The sequence below is a fragment of the Lactuca serriola genome, chromosome 4 (assembly GCF_051521515.1).
Source record: "Lactuca serriola cultivar US96UC23 chromosome 4, Lser_US96UC23_V15, whole genome shotgun sequence".
Taxonomy (NCBI): Eukaryota; Viridiplantae; Streptophyta; class Magnoliopsida; order Asterales; family Asteraceae; genus Lactuca; species Lactuca serriola.
In genome coordinates, this window is record NC_136411.1 from 95,540,380 (window position 1) to 95,564,162 (window position 23,783).

Consider the following 23,783-nt stretch of genomic DNA (forward strand, 5'->3'; position numbering starts at 1 on the left):
ATTCTTCCAAGATTTAGGCAAAAGTTGGGCTTTTTGCCTTCAAATTGGGCCCGTCAATGCCCACTTACATAAGTCAATTTTTTAATGCATCTTCAATATTTTTGAGTTGTATAGGTCGCCTTCGCCAAATTATTAAAAATGCATGCGAAATATTATTTCACAAGTTTCAACTACATTTGGCATGTGACCCTGAGAAATCCCATTTCATAGGTGACCCTTGTGATATTTTGTAAATGTAAGAAGTAAGGTTGTTAAGATCACGATCCTACCTAGGATCATTTTTGAGTTTGCAAGATCGGGATCGTAAGATCGAGATTGAAATCCTAAGATCCCAGAAAATATAATATAATTTTAATTTATAATATTTAATCATGAAAAATATTTCAAACATTTAATTTTTCGTTCAAAAGTTATAAAAACTTTAAAATATTAGTCATAAGTCACAATAAAAAATGATAAATGGTAGATTGGTAAAGGGTAAAAGACATAAAGTGGTAAAAAAAATACCATTTGCAAAAAAAAAAAATCAAAGGAAGGTAGGATCGGATCGGATCTCGATCCTACGATCCTACCTACGATCTTACGATCCTACCTGCGATCCTACCCCAAATACGATCCTTTTACGATCCAGATCGTTTTTCATACCTAGGATCGTAGGATCGTACGATCCCACGATCAGGATCACGATTTTGACAACCATGGTAAGAAGGATTCTTGAACGTCGATGAAAATCGCAGTCAATTTTTATCATAAATAAATTTATTTAATTTATGAAGACTTTAACAAAACACACAATAATCATTCAAAATACTTGATTTTTTCAATCCTAAGCTCTAGAATTCTTTTTATATTCTCATTATACCTATCATTTTCATATGATATAACTCTCTCTTTATATATATATATATATATATATATATATATATATATATATATATATATGATGCATAACCCATGTCAAATTATCCATCACGTATTTATCTTACCAAAAGAGAGATGGAATTGCAAAATGATGAGCAATCATTAGACTTGCTTCGTTCAGAAGCACACATATGGAACCATATTTACAGCTTTATAAATTCCATGTCACTGAAATGTGCTATTCAGCTGCAAATACCTGATATCATCAATCGCCATGGTGCACCAATGTTGCTCTCCGAGTTAGTGGAAGCCCTCTCCATCAACAAGGAGAAAACCCAGTATGTCTTTCGACTTATGCGCATCCTTGTTCACTCTGGTTTCTTTGTAAAACAAAGTATATCCACAACTGAAGACAACGATGAGGAGGAAACAAAAGGCTATTTGTTAGCTCCTGCTTCTCGATACCTTCTAACAGAAGAGCCACTAAGCAGTAGGTCCCTTGTGCTTGCCATGTTGGATCCAATACTGATGAATCCATGGCAACAAATGAGCAAATGGTTTCAAAACGATGATGCCAACCCCTTTCTCACAACCCATGGGAGTCATTATTGGGAATTTTTAGGTGAAGAGCCGAAGCTTAAACAGTTCTTCAACGAATCAATGGCCAATGATTCAAGGCTTGTTATGAGTGTCGTTCTAAAACACTGCGCAGACTCTTTTAGAACGTTGAATTCAATTGTTGATGTTGGTGGTGGTACTGGCACTGTTGCCAAAGCCATTGCCGAAGCTTTTCCTGATATAAGTTGTATCAGTTTTGATCTTCCTCATGTCGTTATTGGTTTGGTTGGAAGTAAGAATTTGAGGTATATTGGTGGAGACATGTTTGAAGTTATTCCCAAAGCGGATGCAGTTGTGCTAAAGGTATACTTTGATTTTAAAGTAGCGTTTATTTTCTTTTGGATATTTTATTTCAATCTATTTGAAGACATAATTTCTAATAAATATTTATTGGTGGGGGTCAATGAAGACAAAATTTTCCAACTCACATATGTTGTTGAAATATATTATCTATAGTTATACATTACTAGTTAGACTGAAAGTTTATATATATATATATATATATATATATATATATATATATATATATATATATATATATATATATATATATATATGCAATAATTTTGTATGTTAATTCGTGATTTTGGTTTATGAAAAAACAGTGGATATTGCATGACTGGAGTGACGAAGAATGCATAAAGATATTGAAGCAATGCAAAGAGGCAATCCCGAGTAAGGAAAATGGAGGAAAACTAATCATCATAGACATGGTGGTGAAGACTCACAAAGAGGACAACAATTTACTCATGACTCAACTCTATTTTGACATGCTTATGATGACTGTGCTGACAGGAAAAGAGAGGAGCGAAAAAGAATGGGCAAAGCTCTTCCTTGATGCCGACTTTAGCGACTATAAAATAACTCCAATTTTGGGGTTAAGATCTCTTATTGAAGTTTATCCCTAGTTAGGTTACATTCTTTTATATACAACTTAAGTGTTGGTGAAGCTACTACAATATGGAACTTGTTTGTATGTTGTTTCTTTGTATAAGTGTTATCCTTCAACGTGTTTCATTTTATAAATATTCAGAATATATCATAAGTCGTAACAGCCTTAAGACAAATATGGCGAACAACCTTAAGACAGATATGGCGAACGAATTTGAGATGCCGATCCATTCTCATCTGACTTGACAAAATCCCAGGCCTAAGACTATCTCCAACTCATCTCCATTTTTCCTCCTATAAATGGAGTAAAAATTGGAGTAAATAGTGTTTCATCTCCAACCCTACTCCATTTTCTATCCTATTTTTTAACCCCAAAAGTATCCATTTTTATAACTTATATATATTGTTAAATACACTCCTCTACTAATTAAACTATATATTTATGATTAATTAATATAAATTAGTATATAACATGATATTATAAATATTAAATATTACATTTAAATTATAATTAGTAGATAAAATAAACTAGAAATGTATAAAATAAAAATAAGAGGGACTAAAATTGGCAACCAAACTTCACCTCAATTTTTGGAGATATGAATAATATATTCATATCTCCAAAAATGGAGGTGAAAATGTGGTAGGGTTGGAGAAGAATAGGGAAAGAAATGGAGGAAGAAATAAAATTTGAGGGTGGATTGGAGATGCCATAAGCAACGACAAACAATGTAAAAATGTTTAAAACCCAGGGGATATACAAAAAAAAATCACAATAGTACTTTCGTATATTTTTTTTAATTATAACATAGTAATAGAAAAAAATAATAGTAGAAAGTTATAAAAAGCCTATGAAAATTACCTTAAAACCATCATTTATTGTCAAAGAGAAGGGAGCATTTATAGATGCTATAGTATGCCCCCGATCCTAAAGGACAACATAAAACAAATACATGAACTTATAAAAACGTCTTCTTGGATGAAGAGATCTATCATAAAGAAGTCACAATCTCTAAACAACATTACATAAAAAGACTAAAAAAAGAAATAAATATATAATGAATAATTAAATTTCAATCTTTGAATCAGCAGAAATAAAAATCAACTTCTCAGCCTTTTCAATCGAGTTTCTTGATTGAGTCCTCTTTGAAAATAACCAATTCAATTTGAACCCACATGAAGTGGCATGTAAAAAATCAACCTCAATGCAACTTTTCTCAATGATTTGAATCCAAATAAATAAGATTCCCAAACTAATTAGCTACTCTGTGGATTAGCTATTCTCATATTTTGTAACGCTCGTCTTTCTAAGCTAAACATTATTATAATTATATAATAGTTATGGTCAATAATTGTAACATATTTCGAAGTAATGAAGAGAAATTAGTTGGGTATTATGTGATTTATGTGCAATATACGTACTTATAACGATATAATAAAATAATAATAAAAGTATCGTAAAAAATATAACGTAGATTTGACCCAATATCTTTAAAGAAAGTTGGAGTGGTCGAAACAAGGATTTCAGGGATATAAGGAATGCTGAAATCCGACTTATAACAAAGAAGTTATGACCCGTAGAAGTTTTTGCGACAAAAAATAGATAGATATAATAACTCCACTAAATTACAATTTATACATTTTAAAAAATGCCAAAAAAAAATGGTTAGATTAGTATTTATTTGTTTGAATTTTTATGATACATATATAACTCCACTAAATTACAATTTACACATTTTATCTTTTGGTCATGTGGTAGCTTTGTGTTGGAAAAGCTACTTAAAAATTTGCCAAAATAAAGTTATTTTTGTAAAAAAAAAAATTGATATTTTTTACAAAACTCTTGCGTTATATGATGTGGGGATTAATGAACGAATAATTATGTAAATTTCCTAATTATTTTTTTTTGGAATTGATGATATACTAAAATAGATATGTTAAAGTGTTATATGATGTTATTTTCTATTTTTAGGTATTTTTGTGATGAGGTAAAAAAAAACTACCAAAATAAACCATCCATATCAATGTAATTATACTATCATATTTCAAAGATAGCCTCTACTATACTGTCAAGACAACAACTATTTCATATTATCAACAAATACTTTAATTATTAAAATGTACATTAAATCACTTTTAATATATAAAATATTGCTATAATTAGCAACTAATGTAATAGTTATTTAAACAATTAACTAAAATAAGAAAATAAAAAATTAGTTTTTTTAATAAAAATGTTTGGACCAATAGAATCATAGATGACATGACCTTTAACGAAATTAAAACTTTCAAATGCCACACCGATGTGGCTTCATGAAATGCTGACATGGCAACATCTGATTGGTTAGAGTGATGTATACCTCAAACAGAGCCGGTCAAAGTCAACTCTAGTCATCGTCTTCTTTTCTTCTCTAATCTTCAAAGAAACCCTAACACCTCACTAGATCTACCAATGGCGATTTTTCCGAGATCAGCTCCGACCCTCTTCCTGTTACTAACAACAACACTTCTCTCACTATCCACAACCCTTTTTTTCACCGGCGCCGCCAACGCCAACGCCGATGCAGATCTAGTCTCCGAACTTCAATCCATCCAATCCCGCTCCTCCTCCGGCGTTGTTCACCTCTCTGACAACCTTCTCCGGCGTATCGTTACCACGAAACCACGATCTTTCTCCTTAATCATCTTCTTCGACGCCATCCAACTCCATGATAAATCCGAACTCCACCTCAAATCACTCAAATCCGAATTCTTCCTCCTCTCCAAATCCTTCGGCATCAACAATGAGAATTCCCCATCAGCACTTTCCAAGCTCTTTTTCTGCGACATCGAATTCGGAGAATCGCAATCATCTTTCGCCCAATTCGGTGTTAACGCCTTGCCACACATCCGCCTCCTTCCACCAGATGCGACCACCTTAAAAACCGACTCGATCTCCATGGACGCCGGTGATTTCTCTCGTTTAGCCGAATCCATGGCGGAATTTATCGAATCGAGAACTAAACTCAAAATGGGTCAAATTCACCGTCCTCCAATTCTCTCAAAAACTCAAATAGGGTTCTTAATCGCTGCATTCCTGATATCCTTGCCATTCCTGTTCAAAAGACTATTAGCTGGTGAAACACTTCTACACGATAAGAGGGTTTGGCTATCCGGTTCTGTGTTCATTTACTTCTTTAGCGTTTCGGGAACTATGCACAACATAATTCGCAAAATGCCGATGTTCATATCCGATAGAAATGATCCAAGCAAGCTCGTCTTCTTCTATCAGGGATCTGGAATGCAGTTGGGTGCTGAGGGTTTTGCCATCGGGTTTCTTTACACCATTGTTGGCCTGTTGTTGGCTTTTATGACTCATGTTTTGGTTAGGGTGCAGAGTAGGATTGCACAGAGGACGATAATGATCATTGCCATGATAATTTCAGTATGGGCTGTGAGGAAAGTTGTGTATTTGGATAATTGGAAGACTGGTTATGCTGTTCATGCTTATTTGCCTTCCAGTTGGTGAAGCAATGATACTGGTTTGTTCTACTTTTTTTGAATTTTATCTAATAGCCATGGCTGAATATGCTTCATTATGCTTTTATACATGTTATTCCTTCAAAACCTTAGGTTTAAAGAACTATTGTTACTCTTAATAGTCTCCTGTTTTTCATTTCCAGAATCGATTACTTCTAGAATTATGTGATTGACTCACTTCACATGCCGTTTTTTTTCACAGTCTTAATTTTGCCCACTCTTGATGATTCGATTATATGGTTTCTGTTTCTGTTTATACTAACAATCAACTGTTTCATATTTTCAATAGAATTCTATCCTTAAGATGGTTGCTATCTTTAAATTGTAAGTAATGTATGCTTTTCAAAATATCTATTTTAGCTCAATATCATAGTTGAAGTTGATAGATGAATTCCACCTTCAAGTTTCAAAATCTCACTTTCAAGATATTATCTTGGGATTTTGATCCCCAAATGCATGTAATTCAAGCTAATGAATGGGTTAATATATGTTATCTCTAGGGATATTAACTAAATTAACCCTTATGAATGTGCTTATTAAAAGAAATTACTAGTTTTCGGTTTTTAAAAATTGACATTTTTCTCTGGAATACCACATTCCGGATTTGTTCTTGAAATTCCGGAACTTTTTTTATTTCCACAAATTTTTTCATAAAACTCTCTATTCTATTCATGTCCAAAATGTCAAATTTTTAAGTGTCTAATATCATTATTTTTCAATTAAATGTCTGATTTTAAGCTCTTGTACAGTATAATATAATTTCTTATTTGCTATGTTGTCTTACCTTTTTGTAATAAACGAAGTATTTCTTTGAAATTCAAGAGTATTTTTTTCGAAATCCGGAATATTGATCCGTAATATGAAATGTCAGTTTAAATGTATTCTTTTCTAGAAAAAAATATTTTTGTGGTGTTCAGATTTGTTGGTCACTTAAAAAATATATATTATTAGATTATTTTCTTTGATATTAACATCGTTCAAGATGATTAAAAGTAGGGGTGAGCACGGAAAACGTGTACCTGTTTTTGGAACCAGAATCGAGGTCATTGGTTCCGGTTCCTAAAAGTGGGGGCCGCCAAGGACCGGTTTCGGTTTCCATTTTAGGACTATTATCCTTCAGGTAATTGTTGAAACCGGTTCCAAAACATTAAAATTTAAATGAGTTGGTTATAACAATGTTGATGACTAAGACATTTGTTATGACTATCTAATTAGATTTTTGTGGTAACATACTAATAAGTCGTATTTTAAACGTTTTTTTTTTATTTTTTTTATTATTTTTTATTTTTTTTAATAACATATGATCTGAATGTGAATGTGAATGCATGATTATAAAAAACTTTGAACATAGATGAAGGAAATATCTTATGTTAAATAATATTAACAAGGAAATATCTTATGTTAAATAATATTAACAAGCTGATAGTAAAAACATCAACTTTGGTTTATGAGTTATTTGACGACTTGGATTATCTTTTAAAGATTTATTTATTTATTTATTTATTTTTCTTTTCTGTTTGTAACTTGTATTGTATTGAACTAGTTATAATATTTACTTTTGGTTTCAATGGCTTAGAGTTATTTTGTATTAACGAAACTAAAAAAAAATGACTTAACCGAGTTACCTGGTCCCGAAACCGAAACCGCCTAGGACTGGTTCCAAAAATTTAAGAACTTAAAAGCTCTCACCTTTCTCTATATTATCCACCTTTCTCTATATTATCTTCGTTAGCCGAAATTCTCTTAATTTGGTTCATTAGCCGAAATCCACAAAATCCTCGAAGTCTTTTTAAACCCTAGGATCAACCAATTCATGAAGATGATTAAAAGCTCTCACCTTTCTTAATGATATTCTCTTGTTGGCTGTGTTCTCTTATTCGCCCAAATTCTCATCTTTGGACTCTCTCTCTCTTTCTCTCATAGACAATAAATAACAACTTACTTTGACATTTGCCCAAGCTCTTTCAAAATCAACATAAATGCAACAAGTGACATTTTTTTGAAGGTTTTGCATATTTTTCATGTATTTCTCATCAAATCAATACATAAAAACTCTACTTTTTTTTTTATTTTATTTTATTTTTATTTTTATTTTTATTTTTTCATACAATAAAAAAATAAAAACCTACTTTGGCTTTGTTTCCATAACTCATTTAATCACAATATCAAAGTATTTTTTTTGGAAAGAGTATATTAACGTATGTTGTACATATTACATATGAATTTTGTGGATTGCTTGGTGTATGGTATGCATTTTAAGTATTATCAAAGGTGGCTCTAGCGCCAAGGAAGAAGCAGACCTTATGTGTTTTGTTATTGACATGTGGCAAAATTTGGAGAATACTAATTTTACATACAAGGTTGGAGAGATATCATATTGATTGGATTTCTTAAATCTTATAGACGATAATCGCAACCGATAGCATGTGTTATAATCTAGTTTGTTGTAACATGCAAGATCGATATAATTATTTAACTTATTTTGCTATGGTTGCAATCAAGGTTGTTAAAATTTTGATAGGATCACACCTAGGTAAATTGATCATGAACTTAGGTTGTTTTCGGTAAGATCGATGTAGGATCGTTGCACTGGATTGTAAGATTGTACGATCGATCATAACATTATAAAACCGTTACTATTTAAAAAGAAAATCTAATATTTTTCTAAAAGCAATTACATAAAATACCATTTTGAAATATTTATCAATAAATGCTGTAATGAATATATGTTTTATGTTTTAACTTATTTGTTGTTAACTGAATTATTTATCGTTAAATGCCATATTGGATATATGTTTTACGATTACGATCTTGCAAAGCAGAAAATAATCATGTATAAGATCATGTATAATTCTGTGGTTTATATTTCATTAATAGTAAATTACTGAAATAGTCTTTGTGGTTTGGGTAAAATTACATGTTTGGTCCTTAATGTTTTCTTTTGCACTCGGACTATCCTTATGTTCTGTTTTTCTTTCGATTTTGGTCCCCGGCCGACTTAAAATGACCATACTATCCTTATATGAAAATTAAATTAAAACAAATAGTTTATAAGATATGGGCATATCATCATGCTACATATTACTCACAACCCCTTATTGTGTTGACCCTTTCAACCAGCCTCTTCCCACCGCCATCTCTCTCGCATGTCTCGACTCTTCCTTTCTCGTCGGAATCCGATGTTGCCATTAAACAAGCATCCGCCACCTTATGTCTCCCTTTCTTACATTCTGAATTCGCTAGAAGATCTAACTTTGCAAACCCGAATTAACTTGACGAATCTGATGCACGACAGAAAGCTCGTCATCGGAGATCGATTTCTTCATGTTCACCACTTTCATCCTTCTTTCTAAAGTACCGTTAAGCGAAGTGGGTTTGAGTTTACACAAAATCGATTTTCTGGAAATCGATTTATCATTTGGATGTGTTTTAGGTTAGGTATGCATCAAGTTTGCTTGTGGGTTTTTTGAAATCGATTTCTCACTTCAGTGTTCTTTTTTCTCACTTGATTTTTTGAAATAGATTTTTGAAATCGATTAGCTTACAAATATAATTAGGTTGGGTTTGCATCACGTCTGCTTGAGGATTTTTTTTTGAAATATTGGTTTGGTTAGCTTTACTGTAGGATTGCTTCAAGTTTGTTTTAGGTTTGCATTAGTTTTCTTCATTTGCTTGATTCAAGATTTTTCTGGATTTATTTTTTCTAAAAAGTTTGCATCATGTTTGATTTCAGTGGTTAGGCTGCCCGGAGTGGAAGGAGCTCCACGCTGACCGCTTCGGTGGGTTGGCGGTGGCGTGGCTACTAGGACGGAACAAGACGCGTAAGGCTATTGGTGGATTACTTTTTCGACCGTTTGGGCATTAAATAAAAAAATTCTTTAATTTAATTTCTCTCTCTATATATATACATCCATTTTACACATATTTTTCAAAACCAAATGCATAAACTCTTTCAAATCAAACACACACACTAAAAAAAAATGGATAATGATTCTGACGATGAGTTGGTATTGCACACACTATTGTCTGTGGCACAAGCCATGGTTCGTGAGAGAGGGGAAAGTTTAAACAGCGAGAAGAAGCATAAAAAATGGATCAACCGGGATCGAGAGACGGCAAAAGAACGTTTGGTACGTGATTATTTTGCCCCTGATAGTTTATATGATTTGAAGAACGTTTTCATATTAGTAGAAATTTATTCTTACATATAGCTAGAGTTTTGGAACGTAATTATAAGCTTTTCCAATTACGATGAGATGTTAGAGGTAAACGTGGTTTTACTACAATACAAAATTGTACGGCCGCTCTTAGACAATTGACATATGGCATAACCGCAGATGCATCAGATGAGTATTTGAAAATGTCTGAAAGGACGGGTCGAGAATATACATATCTTTTCTGTGAGTATGTTATAGAGCTTTACCATGACATATAATTGCGACATCCGACTAAAAGTGATGTTGAACAGTTGTATGTCGTGCATCAAGCTAAACATGGTTTTCCAGGGATGCTTGATAGTATTGATAGTGATGTCAAACAGTTGGGTGTGGGCAAATTGTCCTAATGCGTGGCGTGTTCAATTCACGCTAGGTGATCATGGTGATGGGTTATGAACAAACAATCCTATGTGTTCATGCAACCCTAGATTTGGATCTATGTTTTCACTATTAGATACACAACATTATGAACACATGAAGAACCCTAACATGCTCCTAGTATTTTCGAAATTCATATAGAAAGATAGATCACATACCTCTTGTTGTTATATTGCAATAACAACTCAAATCTTCAAACCCTAAGTCTTGAAAGCAAGTACCACAAGTGTAGTACCTCTATTGGCTCACAAACACCACAAGCAATTGGAGAAGCAATAGAGAGAGAAGATGAGAGGTAGAAATTAGCTCTGGGAACCCTAGGGATCAAGTGGGACGATTTCTATGGCCTTAGGGGTCTTTATATAGGGTAGAGATTAGGGTTTCAGTCCTTATCCTTATCTAGTTGTTTGCCCACCAAGTAACCATAAGATAAACCTTGATAACCCTTATCCTTGGACGATTTCAAGGATTCCTTATCCCTTGAATTCGTCCAACCTATATCTAGGGTAACCATTGCCCTACTTTGCAATTATCACATAATTACATTTCAGCCCCTCTAGTTTAATTAATTACACTTGATCGCAAAATTAATTCCTAATTAATTATTGACCAATATTAATTAAACAAATATGATTTCTCCTTTAATATATTATTCTTATAATATATTAATAAATCATAATAACCTCTTTCTCTACTTATTTCTCCAGTCAAGTTGCTTTGGTGAAGGTAGGGATGTCAACGGGACCAAACGGGAGCGGAAATGGTTGCCCCCGCCCCCGCTCTCGAAATCCCTTGTTGCCCTCGCTCCAGGTCCCGCTCCCGGATCCCCCGCTTACACAGCCCCCGGTCCCGCCCCCGGTTACCTCCATCGCCCCTGGTCCCGCCCCCGTTCCCCCGGTACTCCCGGTTTATAGGCTTAAAAATGGATTTTTTTTGCTAAAAAATTACTTTGTTTTTGGCTAAAAATAGTTTTTTTAATAACTTTTGTATATAAACAAACATGTAAGCCCTTGATAAATCAAGAATTGATCAAACATAAAACATCACTAAAGTTATAAACACACACACATATATATATATATATATATATATATATATATATATATATATATATATATATATATATATATTATATAAATATAAACGGGGCCCCCGCGGGAGTACGGGAAGGAAATACTCACTCCCGCCCCCGGTCCCGAAAATAAACAGGAGTTAATATCGCCCCCGCCCCCGCTCCCGCTCCCGAATTTTTAAAAAAATTAGTCCCGTACGGTATCGGGGTCCCACGGGGGTTTTTGACATCCCTAGGTGAAGGCAACCCAAAAGGACCATGCACAACCGGGTCAAGTACTTACCAAATATGGTTACGGGCTTAGACACTAATCCAACAGTCTCCCACTTGGATAAGTCTAGTAACCACAAATGCAAGTACAACTCGATTAGCAATCGTAGCTCTCAAAGACGCTGTCGAACTCTGATCTTATCAGTAACATGTCCTTTAGATAAGGGATCGTATAGTCCTCTGTTTAGATATCGTGCGGACAATCTCATGAAACCTTGTCATACTTATTGTCCAACAGTTTGTTTCTCGATCTCATATTCATTTGACATAGAACTTAATTGAACACATCAATTCAGTCCTGACCGGGCCCGACAGTTAAGTCAAATCAAATCATCGAGGGGCCCTGATATCGCTTTTACCCTCTTAGGATAAAAGTAACAGATAAACTTCGACTTATATGCATTTATTATTCACTAATCAACTATACACAACAATGCGTTTTATGACATCAATTTACCGATGCGGTTTCGCATTATCAATGCACAATTAAGTAGTAGACAATAAACCATATATCTTGGTTTTAAGACCATATGATATATTCGTCTTGCAATCACTTGTGGTACATTCCATAAAGTGATTCCAGCAAGCGCGGGTTTATTCCAATGCTCAAACCTTTTTCATAAGCACTCATGAATATTGTAACAAACCTTTGTTATGTCTAATACCTTTCAGACAATCTACACACCAATTCATGACAGTCTTCATTCATACCTACTTCCAACATATGAACGACTGTGGACCGTTTAAATAATTCTATTATTCTTAATAAACTCAATTATTCTGGAAGTCAAAACATGCAAAGTGAAACAATAGTTAAACAATTAACATAAGATAGAAACCTTTAAATAATACTCCTTTATTTAATCATCAAATGTCAATTACATTTATCTATTACATGTTTCCAAACTATCTAATCTAAACTAATATCGTCCTTCAGCCCAATGCTCCTAGCGTGCTGCAAGTGCTTAACCCTACTCAGTCCCTTCGTAAGCGGATCTACTGGGTTATCCTCTAACGATATCCTCTTAACTACGAGGTGTCCTTCTTCTACTCGATGTCTAATAAAGTGATATTTTTTGTCGATATGTCGAGATCTACCATGATCCCTCGGTTCCTTGGTCAAGGCAACCGCTCCTTCATTATCACAAAAAATTTCCACAGGCTCCTTTATGGCAGGTACAACTCCAAGGTCTCCAATGAAGTTCTTCAACCATATCGCCTTCTTTGATGCTTCGCTCGCTGCAATGTACTCTGATTCGCACGTTGAATCAGCTACGGTTTCTTGCTTGGAACTTTTCCAAGTCACTGCTTCTCCATTAAGGGTAAAGACCCAGCCCGACTACGAACGATAGTTGTCTCTGTCGGTCTGGAAGTTGGCGTCACTATACCCTCGCACCTTCAAGTCATCACTCCCTCCGAGGACCAAAAACCATTCCTTGGTCCTCCGAGGTACTTAAGGATATTCTTAACCGCGGTCCAATGCGCTCTGCCAGGGTTCCCTTGATATCTACTGACCATGCTCAAAGCAAAGGCCACATCAGGGCGAGTACAAGTCATAACATACACGATGGAGCCAACTGCAGAAGCGTAAGGTACTCGGCTCATCTCTGCTATCTCGGCTTCGGTACTCGGACTTTGAGTCTTACTTAACTTGGCATTACTTTGTATTGGTAATTCTCCTTTCTTCGAGTTTTCCATACTAAAACATTTTAGTACTTTATCCAAGTAAGTATTCTGACTAAGTCTTATTAGTCTCTTACTTCGCTCTCTCACTATCCTTATTCCCAAAATATAGGAAGCCTCTCCGAGGTCCTTCATAGCGAAGCACTTCCCGAGCTAGGACTTAACCTCCTGCAGAGTCGGGATGTCGTTTCCTATGTGTAGTATGTCATCGACATACAAAACGAGGAAGCTAACTATACTCCCACTGGCCTTGACATATACACATGATTCATCTTCACTTCGTACAAATCCAAACTCTTTGACTTTCTCATCGAAGCAAAGATTCCATCTGCGAGATGCTTGCTTAAGTCCATAAATGGACTTCTCAAGCTTACACACTCTATTGGGATGCTTCGTATCGACAAAACCCTATGGCTGAGCCATGTAAACATCCTCAGCCAACTTCCCATTAAGGAAAACGATCTTGACATCCATCTGCCATATCTCATAATCATGAAATGCAGCAATGGCTAGCATCACCCTAATAGACTTTATTTTAGCAACTGGCGAGAAGGTCTCATCATAGTCAACTCCGGGAGTTTGAGTAAAGCCCTTCGCAACCAATCGCGCCTTATATGTGTGCACATTCCCATCCACGTCAGTCTTCTTCTTGAAGATCCATTTGCACCCAACCGTCTTACGTCCGGGCACATTGTCAACCAAATTCCAAACGTGGTTGTCATACATGGACTGAATCTCGCTGTCCATCGCCTCTTTCCATTTTGCAGACTCTGGGCCTGCCATGGCTTCCTTATAGCTATTAGGTTCATCTAGATTTATTAGTGTACCATCACTAATATACGTGTCCCCTTCGGTAGTAATATGAAAACCATAAAACTGGGGTTGAACTCTAACTCTTTCGGAACGTCTAAGAGGTAAGGACTCGTCAATCGGTTCAACCGAAGTTTCCTCCTCGGGTTGAGCGCAAGCGATAGAGGTTCCTTCATCACTCGACTCTTGAATCTCTTCAAGATCGATTTGCCTCCCACTGTCTCCTTGGCTTATGTGTTCTCGCTCTCGGAAAACCCCTCTCCTCGCAACGAAGACAACATTGTCACTCGGTCTATAGAAGAGATATCCAAAAGATTTATGTGGGTAGCCGATGAAAATACATCGCTCACTACGAGGTTCAAGCTTGTTGTTAGTCTCTCGTCTTACGAAAGCCTCGCAGCCCCAAACCTTGATATGTGCTAATGAGGGAGCTTTCCCTGTCCACATCTCGTGAGGTGTTTTGGCAACCTTCTTTGTAGGGACTCGGTTAAGGATATGGGCGGCAGTCTCTAAGGCATACCCCCAAAATGAGATAGGTAGTGAAGTACGACTCATCATTGAACGAACCATGTCCAACAGTGTTCGATTACGCCTTTCTGCCACACCATTCAACTGTGGTAGCCTAGGTGACGTCAATTGCGAAACTATTCTGCATTCCTTGAGATAGTCGTGGAATTCAAGACTTAGGTACTCTCCTCCTCGATCGGATCGAAGCATCTTGATTTTCCTACCCAATTGATTCTCCATTTCTTGTTTGAACTCTTTGAACTTTTCAAACGTTTCTGACTTGTGCTTGATTAAGTAAATATACCCATATCTACTATAATCATCGGTGAAAGTCACATAGAAGCGGTTCGCATCCCTTGTGGTGGATCTAAAGGGCCCACATACGTTGGTGTGTATGAGATCCAATAAACCCTCACCCCTCTCACAAGTGCCAGTGAAGGGTGACTTGGTCATCTTTCCATGTAAACAAGACTCGCACGTGTCATCTTCCCTAAGGTCGAATGACTCCAACACTCCATCCTTTTGGAGTTGGGTTATGCGCTTCTTGTTGACATGTCCAAGACGACAATGCCACAAGCATGCTTAATCTATACTATTGGAAGAATCCACACACAATACATCATTCCCTAGGTTATCTACAACCATAACAGTTTCATAAATTCCATTACAAGGCAATGCTTCAAAATATAAAACACCATTTAGATAAGCATAAATCGAACCATTCTCATTATTAAACGGATATCTAAATCCTTGTCTAAACAAACCATGAAATGAAATGATATTTCTTGCCATATCTAGCGAGTAGCAACAATTATTTAAATCTAAACCTAATCCATTACTAAGCATTAGAGAATACACTCCAATCTTGGTGACAGGCGACGATCTTCTGTTCCCCGTGATTATATTTATTCTTCCACGCTCTACATCCCTATTTCTTCTTAGTCCCTGCAAATCAGAACATATGTGATAACCACATCCTGTATCAAGAACCCAAGAAATAACATGCGATGAATCATTAGATTTAATTGTGTAAATACCTACGAAAGATGGCTTGATCTTCCCATCCTTGATGGCTTGCAAATATTCCGGGCAACTTCTTTTCCAATGCCCTATTTTGTGGCAGTGGTGACACTCTGCCTCCTTTGGGTTCGAGTTGGGCTTGGCAGGACCAACTTTGGTCCCACTAGAAGAGGAACCATCTTGGAACTTTCCCTTGTGGTGGCTCTTTGAAGGAGCCTTCCTCTTCTTGCCCCTCCCTTGCCCAATAGCCAAAACAGGAGCAACGGGTGGAGTGGGAGTTAATGCAACAGACTTGTCCTTGAGGTTGCTCTCAGTAGTCCTTAGGAGCCCTTGGAGTTTACTTAGGGTGACCTCTTCCTTGTTCATGTGGTAGGTCATCCTAAATTGGTTGTAGCACGAGGGCAAGGAGTGAAGAACGATGTCAATTGCCAAATCTTCCCCAAAGTTAACATTTAACTTGTGAAGACGATCAACATACCTTTGCATCTTTTACAAGTGCACGGTTAGAGACTCTCCACTTCCCATCTTAGCGGTGATCATGTTCGTGATGATCTCATAGCGCTCTTGCCTTGCGCTTTGTTGGTATCTCTCCATTAAGTCTTGATGCATTTCGTACGGATACATGTCCTCATAGGACTTTTGGAGTTCGGGGTTCATTGTGGCTAGCATAATGCAATGAACTTTTGTAGCATCACGCTCATGGGTCTCAAAGACAGCCATTTCTTCGGGAGTAGCGATTTCTGGATTGATCTTTTCAAGCTTCTCGTCGAGGACATACTCTTTATCCTTGTAGCGAGCAATCGTGCGAGTGTATGTTATCCATTCGCTAAAGTTCGATCCATCAAATGTCACCTTTTGACATAGGCTCATTAGCGAGAATGAGGTAGCATCAGCGTTGTTTACGTTAGATATCTACAAATAGAAAGGAACAAAGTTTGATTAGAATAAAATCCCTAATTAAACACCCAAAATGGAAAATTAGGGCTAGGACCCAACAACATTATTTACACATTAGAAAAGGGATGCCGTAATCCAACATGCAAATAATTTGGAGGTAAGTGAATGACGATTCACTAATTCTTCACCATGAAAAACATAACGCTCAAGTTTTAAATGTATTGAAAATTCCTAGATTTCCTTAGAGATTCATTGAACTTTTCAATGACATGTTTAAATCTCGATATGCCCCTCTCGTTTGTGACTGGGATGCCGAAGATCACAAAGTGGGTGTGAATAACCATGCAAATCTACATGGTGCTCTCATTGTTACAATCACCTATTCGATGTGCCGGTAAACCACACACGCTCCATCGAACTATGACAAACAATGAGTCACCCTTTCCCACATTTGCTTAGAACCAATTAGTGTGCCGGTTAACCACACGCGCTCCACTAACTTCTTAGTAAGGGTGCAAAGTGCAATTTCATGGGATTGCATCAATTTCACTTTTGCCTAAAGTAACTAGGATTGAAAATTTGTAAAAGCGTTTAGTTACTTTACATAGATTCATTATACTTATTAATGAAGAGAGGATTGCCCTATCCAACCTGTTCGGCTAACGACCCTCCACCAATCAAGGAAGCGGTGGGTAAGAGTGGATACCCATTAAATGACCATTTTATAGGCCATAGCCTTATACCCCCCTTATAGATCGGCTTCGTGAATGAGGTCTACTAACGGTAAGACTAGCTTTTTAGTTATACATATATATTTATTAATCTTGTAATGATATAATAGTATAGGGTGTATTTTAAGCATTTCAAAATACTAGGGTTTTAATCTCAATTTAAAATTTTCGAAATTTAATACCATTTACATTAAAATTTTAAATATTAAAACTCTTGATTTAATAATTATCTTGAATTAAACTATTAATTTAAATTATTAAATCATAAGGGATTATTTAAATCATGAAGGATAATTACCAATTAAACAATTAATTTATCATAATCCTTTTAATCCCTCTAAATTTCAAAAATCATGGGATAGGATAATTCAAAATCTTTAATTACCATATATAACCATTAAAGGATAATTACAAGATATGAGATAATCCAAATCCCTAAAAGTTAGGATCTTATTTTGGGAAGGAGGCTAATCTCGAAAATCCTAGGGTTTGCAAACCCTAGATTTCGAAATCTTGGTACTAAAGGAAAGGATTTGAAAAACCCTTTCAAATTTTCGCAAATTAGGGTTTAGGAACCCTAATCTCGAAAATCTTGCCTCCTAGGGTTTATTGGCTATAAACCCTAATATGTCAAGTTCATACAATTGTATAATACTAATTGAAAACAAGTTAACCAAAGGCTCTGATACCACTGATGGGTTATGAACAAACAATCCTCTGTGTCCATGCAACCCTAGATTTGGATCTATGTTTTCACTATTAGATACACAACATTATGAACACATGAAGAACCCTAGCATGCTCCTATTATTTTCGAAATTCACATAGAAAGATAGATCACATACCTCTTGTTGTTATATTGCAATAACAACTAAAATCTTCAAACCCTAAGTCTTGAAAGCAAGTACCACAAGTGTAGCACCTCTAATGGCTCACAAACACCACAAGCAATTGGAGAAGCAATAGAGAGAGAAGTGGAAAGGTAGAAATCGGCTCTGGGAACCCTAGGGATCAAGTGGGACGATTTCTATGGCCTTAGGGGTCTTTATATAGGGTAGAGATTAGGGTTTCAGTCCTTATCCTTATCTAGTTGTTTGCCCACCAAGTAACCATAAGATAAACCTTGATAACCCTTATCCTTGGACGATTTCAAGGATTCCTTATCCCTTGAATTCGTCCAACCTATATCTAGGGTAACCATTGCCCTACTTTGCAATTATCACATAATTACATTTCAGCCCCTCTAGTTTAATTAATTACACTTGATCGCAAAATTAATTCCTAATTAATTATTGACCAATATTAATTAAACAAATATGATTTCTCCTTTAATATATTATTCTTATAATATATTAATAAATCATAATAACCTCTTTCTCTACTTATTTCTCCAGTCAAGTTGTTTTGGTGAAGGCAACCCAAAAGGACCATGCACAACCGGGTCAAGTACTTACCAAATATGGTTACGGGCTTAGACACTAATCCAACACATGGGGTCCCGACTGTTATATTAGAGGCAGTTGTTTCACATGAACTATGGTTTTGGCATGCATTCTTTGGTATGGCGGGGTTCAAAAATGACCTGAATGTGCTTCAAGCGTCTCTATTATTTAACAATATTTTGCAGGGTAAAGCACCAGAAATGTCATACGTTGGGAATGGAAATGAATATAAGTATGAGTATTACCTAGGTGATGAGATATATCCAGAGTATGCTACAATTTTCAAGTCATATTCATTTCCAGCCGATGAAAAACGAAAATGTTCAAGTTAGCACATGAATCTTCATGGAAGTATGTGGAACGAGCGTTTGGAGTCCTAAAACAAAAGTGACACATAATCAAACATCCGACATGAACATGAGATCGGGAAAAACTAACGACGATGTTGACTGCTGGTGTTATTTTACATAACAAGATAATAGAAGAAGAGGGCAGGGCAATTTGTTCATATATCGGGAACGATATACTTAATCCACCTATAGTAATATAAGTTGGCAGCCCGATATACTTCTCTAGGGTTTTGGAAATACAAAATCGTGAAACACATTACAATCTACGTCACGATTTGACCGAACACATATGGGGAAGACAACTCGAAGGGGGAAATGACGATGATGACGAAGAGGATGAGGGTGATGATGACGAGGCGAATGCAGACGGTGCCGATGAGGCGAATAAGGCGACGAAGATGGTGATGACGACGAGTAGTATTTGTCTATGGTTTTTATGTTTTTTTTAATTAAGTAGTGTAATGTTTTGCTTGTTATGTTTTGTGTTTATTTTAGGAACTTAGGTTTTAAATTTCTATGCTTTTAACTAATGAAATGTGTTTTTTTTTTTTTTTTTTTTTTTGTGTTTTCATAAAATTTATTTATGTTATAAATTATATTTTTTTATTTAATATAATGTTACAAAAAATAATAAAATAAAAATATTTATTTATGTTATAAATTATGTTTTGTATTTAATATAATGCTACCAAAAATAAAAAAATAAAAAAATTTATTTATGTTATAAATTATGTTTTTTATTTAATATAATGTTATAGCAAATAAAAAAAATAAAATAAAGGGAATATTGTTAGTGGTAACCATTTCCAATGTCTAGTGGGTTGGTGGTGAAGCTGACGTGGCGCAAATATGACAACACTTTTTCGGTGGGTTGGCTGTGACCACTCCTCACAGCCTTAGTGGAGGTCGTTTTAGTAGGTGGTGACAGGTAGAAAAGAGAGATACGACAGCGGAGTAAGTTTCAGGTGGTGGCTATCAAGACGACCTATGCACTTTGAACAGGTTATTATGAGTGTGGTTGTACATCGGGGCTTGCACCTTTGTTAATTATACAACAATAAATAAATTAGTTAATATTCACAATTAAAAAAATACATAAAAATATATACTAAGGGTAGTATGGTCATTTTAAGTCAATCATGTAAGGCTCATTTCAGATATCAATTATTTCTCACGATTTTAGGGTTTTAGACTGGAACTCGACGAGTTGGGGGGGCTCCAACTCGTCGAGTAGAAATCATTTTAAATGCGAGACTTAGGGTCTATTCGACGAGTTGGAAGGCCCCAACTTGACGAGTAGTCGTTGTAAAGGAAAACCCTAATTTTAAGGGATTTGGACCATATTTAAAGAACTTATTGCTCATTTGTAGCCTCCCTCATTGTCCTTGCAGCCAAGAGAAATCCTAAATCGAGCCTTATACCTTCTTGAGTGTGTGAGAGAGCTTTGGATAGTGATTTTGGTGTGGTTGTGAAAGAATTCGGAGCTTGAAGAAGTTGGAGTAAAGAGAGAGGAAGTAGATCCGACATTTACTCTGTTTTGGCAACCATCTTGATGTGTAAAGTTGCTACCTTGACCACTATTTGCTTAGATCTCATCTTGTGAAAGTATATTGTGACTTTTGGTGCATAATGGTGTCATTCTTGGGTTTGAACTTGTCATGATGATATGGTTTCATATCTGGACACCTCTAGGCCTCCATGGACATCAAGTTGCCCACTTTATCTAGTCTAGGCCCTTTCCCATTCCCTAAACCTTGTATAAACCTTAGTTTTGGTATTTTAGCCTCTTAAGGCCTTGGATGCACGTAAAGCTGGCAACTTTACGTGGTAACTACATCTAGGGGGCTGGATATATAGTTTGGAGCCTTGGATTCAATTGGAAAGGACTGAACATGAAAAGGGATGAAGGAACTCGACGAGTTGCTTAGCCAACTCAACGAGTTGGGCAAGGTTTACCCATTTTCAGGATTCAGAGTGATCTCGGTGAGCTGATTAGAGTTTTCGGTCTCCTGGACACTAAAGGACTCGACGAGTTACTCAAGTAACTCTGCGAGTTGACTCGAGATTTCAGTTTTATGGACTCTGAAGGAACTCGATGAGTTGTTAGACGCACTCGACGAGTTGGGTCAACATGGACTGTTGACCTTGGTTGTTGACTTTGACATTGACCATGATTGACCAATTTTGACTTTGAGGGTATTTTAAGGTATTTTGGGATTTTAATCAGTCACCTGATGGTTGTACGTAGTTGAGTTGTAGCTACGCGTTGGGCTTATCTTATCAGTTCAACATTCTTGAGAGGTGAGTCTCCTCACCATACCAATGCGTCGATGGCACCAAGGCCGGCCCATTATTTGTTATGTGACATGCTAGTTGGTTATGGGATATGTGGTATGCTAGTTATTTGTGATACTTGCATGAAAGATCTCGAGGGGGGGGGGGGTCATCCCGAGGCACTTATGTGTAAGACTTTGGAGGGTTTCCAAGGCATGATTGGGATAAGACCTTGGGGGGGGGGGTTCCCGAGGCACTTAGAGTAAGACCCTGGAAGGTTTCCAGGGAATCCTTGGGCTAAGACCTGGGGGGTTCCCGAGGCACCCGGAGTAAGACCCTGTAGGGTTTCCAGAGCACCTTTGGGCTAAGACCTCGGGGGGTTCCCGAGGCGCCCGGAGTAAGACCGTGGAGGGTTTCCACGGCATCCCTATATGTTGTATGCATGACTTATGTGGTTTATGTAGCTATATTGTAGCTAATATGGATTATGTGATTATGTGGATTGTGTGGGGTATGCTCTGCGGAACTCACTAAGCATTAGCTTACAGATTGTTGATTGTTTAAGGTACTTCTGAGCCTAAGGGCAAGGGCAAGGCTTGATGGCGCAGCACGCACTCCCTCACGTATTTTTATGGAGACACTCTGATATTTGAAATAAAATGTTGGTGTTATGAATTTGAAAACAATTGTCATTGAGATTTTATGGTTTATGGGAATGTTTTTTAATATTTTAAATGTGAAAATTTTATTTGGAAAAATTGGGTCATTACAAGTTAGTATCAGAGCCTTTGTTTGAGGGATTTAGGCACACTCTCGGGTGTGTCAAGACTCAAACTAAGGAAATGGTAAAATTGTTTTCAAAAACCAAAGGTTAAAAACTTCTTAAAATGGACAAAGGGGAGAGTCAATGCACGTGATTGGCCGAGCTCAAGTAAGTGGTTCCCTAATATGTTAGCCATGTTATATTGATATTTGGATTATGATAGACGGATGGATTTTGTTATGTGTATGCTTTAAAAATTGTATACGGTTAGGATCTTATTGCCTTAATGAATGATTTGGCCTTATTTCCTGTTCTTTGTATGGTTGTGGTCTTAGGGTAGAGTCTGTTATTTGAAAGTCTATTTGATCCTGTTATGTGTATAATTTGCATGCATAAGGAAACCTGTTATGATTGAGTTCTGGTTTGATATGGATGGAGCAAATCTTAGGATAGCCTAGAATTTGAGCTATGCGGTAGCCTGTGAGATATATGTTGTTTTGGGACGAATTGGAGTGATCAGGTAGAGACTTGGGGAAGGTACATATAGGTGTGGAAGGTAGTATTAGGCCTGTACTACTGAATGCACAAGACCTGTACCCGAACTGATGTTAGATCTGGAAGCTCAAAGGACAACCAGTGTGGGAGGATCCCCTTTTTCATTATCTTGATCATTATGTCTTATCAGGATAGTGGTGATACGATTTGGAGCAGGGGGGTCAGGATCAGGATCAGGATCCGGATTTGGGTTGGGCGATGCTACTGAGCCCATTGATGAGAGGCTGCGCGAGGTTATCGCAACTGAGGTTATGAGAGGCATCCTTGACGCTACCTAGTGATTTTTGGGACAATCAAGGAAGGGATGATGAAGATCATGGAGGAGCGGCTCAGTTCTTTCCGAGCCGAGATTGGTGTGGGCCAGGTTGGGGTCCAAACTCCCTCGTTCAGGGAGTTCAAAGCGTGCGGAGCGCCAGAGTTCTTTAGGGTCAGGGACCCCATAGTTAGCCGACGTTGGGTGGCGGACATGGAGAACACCCATCGCACGAGCTTTTGCCCCGATGCGGTGAAGGTGGGGTTTTCCTCGTGTATGTTGAGGGACCAAGCCAGGGATTGGTGGGAGGAGGTGACTAGTCAGGTGGGAGCAGCCAGTATGGCTGAGATGACATGGGCAGAGTTTGTCAGATGCTTTGATCTGGAGTTTGCACCACCTATTGGGGTGTAACGGTTGGTGTGGGAGTTTCAAGAGCTCCATCAGACCACTGAGACAATGGCGGAGATCACCACCAAGTTTCAGGAACAAGCACTATTGATCCCACAGTATGCTACAGATGAGGACATGAGGAGGACGATGTATCATTCCATGCTGAGGAATGATATCCGTGAGTTTGTGAGCTTTACAAGGTGCAAAACCCTGAATGAGATGGTGGAGAAGGCCCGTGAGTGGGAGATGGAGTTGGAGTTCCGCACCAAGCAGAAACCAGAA

At 36.8% G+C, this 23,783-nt stretch overlaps 2 protein-coding genes across 3 annotated transcripts in view; both read left to right on the forward strand.

Moving 5' to 3' along the window:
* The first annotated feature begins 963 nt into the window (after window positions 1–963).
* LOC145100257 (trans-resveratrol di-O-methyltransferase-like) lies at window positions 964–2,524 on the forward strand. The gene is made up of 2 exons (XM_079037599.1): window positions 964–1,782; window positions 2,085–2,524. The coding sequence occupies exons 1-2, from the start codon at window positions 997–999 to the stop codon at window positions 2,385–2,387; spliced, it is 1,089 nt and encodes a 362-aa protein (XP_078893725.1). The 5' UTR covers window positions 964–996; the 3' UTR covers window positions 2,388–2,524.
* A 2,234-nt stretch (window positions 2,525–4,758) lies between these two features.
* Window positions 4,759–23,783, forward strand: part of LOC145102137 (putative dolichyl-diphosphooligosaccharide--protein glycosyltransferase subunit 3B) — a 42,844-nt gene continuing 23,819 nt past the window's right edge. Inside the window, exons 1-3 of one of the 2 annotated variants that reach the window (XM_079039499.1) lie at window positions 4,759–5,891; window positions 9,623–10,019; window positions 18,869–19,821. In XM_079039499.1, coding sequence (XP_078895625.1) covers window positions 4,823–5,878 — 1,056 coding nt within the window. In that variant the 5' untranslated portion in view covers window positions 4,759–4,822 and the 3' untranslated portion in view covers window positions 5,879–5,891; window positions 9,623–10,019; window positions 18,869–19,821. Of the gene's footprint in view, window positions 5,892–9,622; window positions 10,020–18,868; window positions 19,822–23,783 lie in introns of those variants that run through there. The other variant, XM_079039498.1, reaches the window with a different exon arrangement.